We start from the raw sequence: 5,020 nt of genomic DNA on the forward strand, positions 1-5,020 counted from the left end.
TCGCTGAAGCAGAACGAGAGGATCAGTTTGGTGCAGCGGAACAGAGGCACCCGACCCAGGATGAGTAGAGGGGCACGCAGACTTGCACACACGCGTAGAGGCCAATACCACGTTGCAGTATCATGTTTAATGAGAAAGAAGCAGATCATTACAGAGGCAGGATTATATAGTACAGATTACAAATCGCTCACAACCTGTGGGTTGATGCATGAATCACGTAATCACTGATGTTGTTTCCCTATTGCAGCTGCGTTGATACTCAGCCCCGATCATAGCAAGACACAATACAGCACAGAAACAGAACATAAGATAGTTGACTCCACAAGCCTTTTTTTTTAGCCATCCGTAGCCAGAGAAAGAGCCTACAAAGGGATCTAAAATGGATGTCATTGCAGATCCTTTCGTGCTGCCACAACGACACCTACGAGACCCCAAGGAGTTAGCAATATGGTCCATAGCACTGAGAAAGGAGCACTTCAAAAGGATAGGAAGGCATTATAAAAAGAATAGTGAGGAAGGGTGAGCTGAGAATGATATAAATAGATTTTTCAGAAGATCTGAGCACCTACAGATGCATTTAATGGCAGCCCCAAATGTTCAATCCCAAACGCTGTGCCGTGGAGCTCAGCCACAGATTTACACCCTGCTTGTCATCTCATGGGCATTCTTCTTTCTCCAGCAACTCTCAGTAGGTTTAACACGGTCTACAGCTTCCAACTGGGTATCCCCGTCCCCATCTGGCACCACCATAAACATGAGAGGCCCCAGGAGCACGGGCAGCACTAAAGCCAGTTCCAACTTCAGGGACTCCTTCAGATCCCACGACGCTGTGCTGCGGGAAGGTGCTGAGGATCGGTCCGGGGAAGGTCACGACCACCGGCGGAGGGTAAATCACCACCCTGGAGTCAGGACACTGCCGAACACAGGGCTCGTTGCAGCTGTCGGCAATGGGCTGTGGCACAGCCACCCCACATGGGGAGGCACCACCGCCAGTGCATGAGTTTAAAGTGTGCACCATTTTTCAGGGATGGTTAATCTGAAGCGCAAGGGAACAGTAGAAAAATGAGGCACAAATTCTTAAAAGTTTCACAGCCACACATTATAATAAAAGACTATCAACAAGCTAGAGGAAAAGGCAGAATTTTCATAGCTCAGTTCCTAGAAGACACCTATAAATCTTGTATTGAACACAGTAACACCTGGAGACGAGTTTTCATGAAAAATTAATTGGAGCTCATCGTCCAGATCTGCACTTACCAAAGCTGAACTGCCACAAATTTATTAATTTACATCAAGAAAACTTCAGACTGATATCAGAATATTTGCACAGGATTCAACTTGACGTAAAACTGCTAACAAAGGCTTTGTTAGAAGGAGGAATTCAGATGGAACTTACCTACTTCACAAGAGAAATAAGACAAGAGAAATGATCATACAAGATCTGATGTTGAGCACTTTTATACTCGCCCTTAGACTGCCCGAAGCATGAATCACCTAAGTGCATAACATCCTAATCAATTACTAAACACATTTCTTTCCAGACTTAACGTTGTTAATGAAGGTCAATTGTTTTAAATAAATCACTCTTTGTAATTATTAGTTTGTCCTTCTACCCCGTATGACCTGTACTTTATTGCCTTCCAGTCTCTGCTATTTCAAAACTTTATATAGAGGAGATATTCTGCTTCTGCATCTTCAACACAGACAAAATGTTTATATGGTTCATGCTTGATGTCCTCCATGAATGGACTTGTTCCTGGGCAGGTGGTAAAAAGTCATTTGCTTGGAAAAAAAATGCACCTGACTCAGCCCAGAAAGAGTTGTTAAAGTGAGGGAAAACCTGTGTTTCTAGGCCTAGGGGTAGCCATGGCTCTGTGATGAAATGAGGCTGATACACTCTTTGGTCAAAGCTCTGGCACACTGCAGAAATCCTGAATTTTATGGAGTTCTATATCCAAATTAGTCAGTGCAGCTCTTCCAATTAGACACCAAGTGTGGCTTCTTTAAACATGTAAGCTTTGACAATAAAAAAAGATAAAAAGGGTAAGGCCATATTTTATATGAAATTCAACGTCCCATGTTGCAAAGCTATGAATCATGACCTGGTTAGGGGAATGGCAAAAAGACGATAAATAGGGTGTGGTTTAGGCAAAACCTTGTCAGGCATTTTTTCCAGCAAGTCACTTCTTCAATAAAAGTGCACCTAAAGCCATTATAATAACATGTTGCGCGTATGGAATGGAAGTGGAAGATGCATTTTGGAATCCCGCTTGTGGATGAATCGCAACTGCCAGTGTGGCGTTCTCATCCGTGTTAAACACCGGGAGGAGGAGGAGGCTTTCTGACAGCGGTGGAGTCAACAACAGATGCCAAGGATGGCAGCGGCGTGTGGCATAGAGACACTCCCAGCAGGCCACGGGGGGCAGCGACGTGTCAACAACAAAGACATTTTGCTACTTCTGGAGTGAGAGGACTGCTTTGGCCTGTTTTATTGTACTCAACCTCACCTCAAAGCCTTCTTCCCTTCAGCAGCGGCAAGGAAAAGCCTTCCTTTGGTGGAGTTAGAGGTGGATGTGGTAACGCTGCAGAACAGAGATCCCCCTTCCCGAGGAATCTCAGGGGAAACATCTTCTATATCATCAGATTGGCAGCAAAATTACTCTGAAGGGCAGGACTAGGCCCCATTGCATTATATCCTACTGTGGAGCAAAAACTTCAGACAAGCTTTCCACAACAATGGGAAATGACTGAGACGCTTTTCTAATTTAATTGCATGCTAAGATTTATCTTCGTAGTGTCATAACGTTTGAGGATGACCTAAGGTATTTGTAATTCCCTTGGAAAATCGGCTCTGCCTTTTCTATAATTGAAGATAACCATGTGAATTGCATCATACGCCTTCATCTCAGATTGGATAGCAATTTACCCCTGAAGTAATTCCTCAAAAACATTGGGATTAAATTCCTCGTGACTATATTCAAGTTAGCCAGCTGAAGATAAAACTAAATGTGAAGCCAAAACTAAACGTTAAGTCTTACTTTAGAAATGTATTCATAATTCTGCCTTGAAAAGTCAAGATCTTCAGTGTGAGAGGAATCCACACCACTGGAATATTTTTCCTTCTCTGCTGCAGACTGCTTGGGGTTAATGTCACTACAGGGTCCACTTAACATAAATGTTCACACTGACAGTAGGCAGGCCAATGTTTTCTGAAAGCATTTTCAAAGCACGTTGTAAAAGCTCATTCATGTTCTACACAGCTGATGTTGTCATATGTATTTAACGAGAGTATTACAACTGTCAGCTCAAACATTAACCAGAGAAGACAAGGAAATAAGTGATGTGTCAACCAGTGAACCACAGCCAAGACTCGGTACCTAAAGAGAGCGTCCGTCGGGAAGTAATGCAATGAAACAGTGCACGTGTCAGCTCAATTTACCAGTTAAAATCAGCTTAAGAATCAGATTCCAGCACCTTAAAAACTAAAGGTACTAAAAAATCGTCATCTTTCCAACAGGAGAAAGAAAAAAACAAAAAACACCTGAGCTGCAGACAAGTCGTCAAGCACTCAAAGATCTGACAGGACACATTTATTCTGTATTTAACTGAAATGTTAAGATTCTTCGAAAGATTTTAGTAGCCCTTTTTCTGTAAGGATATGCAGGAGAGACATATAAAACCTTAAAAGACCAAGTTAGAGCTCACACAAGATCAAGAAGCTCTCTCAAGACATCCATTTGATTATACTGTCCAAAAAAAAAAGCAGAGAGATGGTAAGAATCCCACCCATCCCCGAGACCACTGAAACCCCACAACAAATAGATCTTATTTATGAAGTTTAAAACTCCAAAACTGCGTGTGGTTTAGTGTGCGCACCACAGCCGGCGAGGCAGGAACCTTAGAAATAATTACATCAATTACGTGTTGGCTTTGGCTAATAAGGACAATGTGCCCAAAAAGGGTGTCCTCTCCGCCAGGCTGAGTAGGAAACTATATAAAAGTAATTTGAGGCTCAGTGCTTCACCCATTTCTCTTTGTTTCTCCTCCTCAAACCAGGTATGTGTAATCAGCTCAACTGCTTTACAACTACCGTACTACAGCTAAATGTAAACTTGAGAGGCTTTAGCGCGTTTAATTTCATAACATACAGATGCGAGAAGTCACCGAGGTTTTACCCACTTTGTCTTAAAGTTAGCAATAACATAAAGGCTGGGAAGAGACAGCAGTTGGAGTTGTTTGTGACTATGAAAGTGTGGAAAATACAGAGTGTGATTTTTAGAAATAAAACCTGCTAAAACGCTGGAATTGCATTTATCTTCATTTGCTTTACTTCAGACAGCAGTCGTGCACTCCCCTCTTCCTTTGCATTAAAAGATTGCATTTTACTGTTAACATTCCAAGCTTTATTTCTCTTAAAGGAAAGCAGATTGCTTACGAACAAGGCTTTCGATATCTTGTGAGTAGAAGTCCAGAGCTGTTCGAGTTCTGAATGACCAGCCGTGCAGCTTGATGCCCAGATTAAAAAAAAAAAAAAAAAAGCAAACAAAAAACAAACAAACAAAGGAAAAAAAAAAAAAAAACAACAAAAAACCCCCAACCACAACCCAAAACAAAGCCACAACAACAAAAAAGCCACAACAACAAAAAAACACACACAAAAAAAACCACAAAAACAAAAAAAAAACAGGACAGGCTTGGAAATGTGCTGCAAACATCCCAAAGACAGCCTTGATGCCCCGTACACTTCTCACTGGCCCCGCCCAAACCACCCAGCATCACTACATTATTCTGCAGAGAATAACACACTTTTCAGTAATTTAGCCTTCCATTAGGTGCTTTGACGCTTCTCCTTGCTCTATACTATATCTCATGCCTCAACGTTAAGCCATAAATTCACCAGGAAGGTTGAGAACGTGAGAAAATTCAACTTTATTGAACCACATCCCTCATGGCATGACCTGTGTCAGAGCTTGTTCTCACTCCACAACCTCAGCTTTGCTCTGCTGATAAATTAAGACCG

The 5,020-nt window shown here is 42.2% G+C and overlaps 1 protein-coding gene across 1 annotated transcript; it reads right to left on the reverse strand.

Moving 5' to 3' along the window:
• Nucleotides 1-694: 694 nt before the first annotated feature.
• Nucleotides 695-1,018, reverse strand: LOC141971697 (claw keratin-like). Its single transcript, XM_074929207.1, has one exon. The coding sequence runs from the start codon at nt 1,016-1,018 to the stop codon at nt 695-697; it is 324 nt and encodes a 107-aa protein (XP_074785308.1).
• Nucleotides 1,019-5,020: the final 4,002 nt, after the last annotated feature.

The sequence above is a fragment of the Athene noctua genome, chromosome 29, assembly GCF_965140245.1.
Source record: "Athene noctua chromosome 29, bAthNoc1.hap1.1, whole genome shotgun sequence".
NCBI classification, from domain to species: domain Eukaryota; kingdom Metazoa; phylum Chordata; class Aves; order Strigiformes; family Strigidae; genus Athene; species Athene noctua.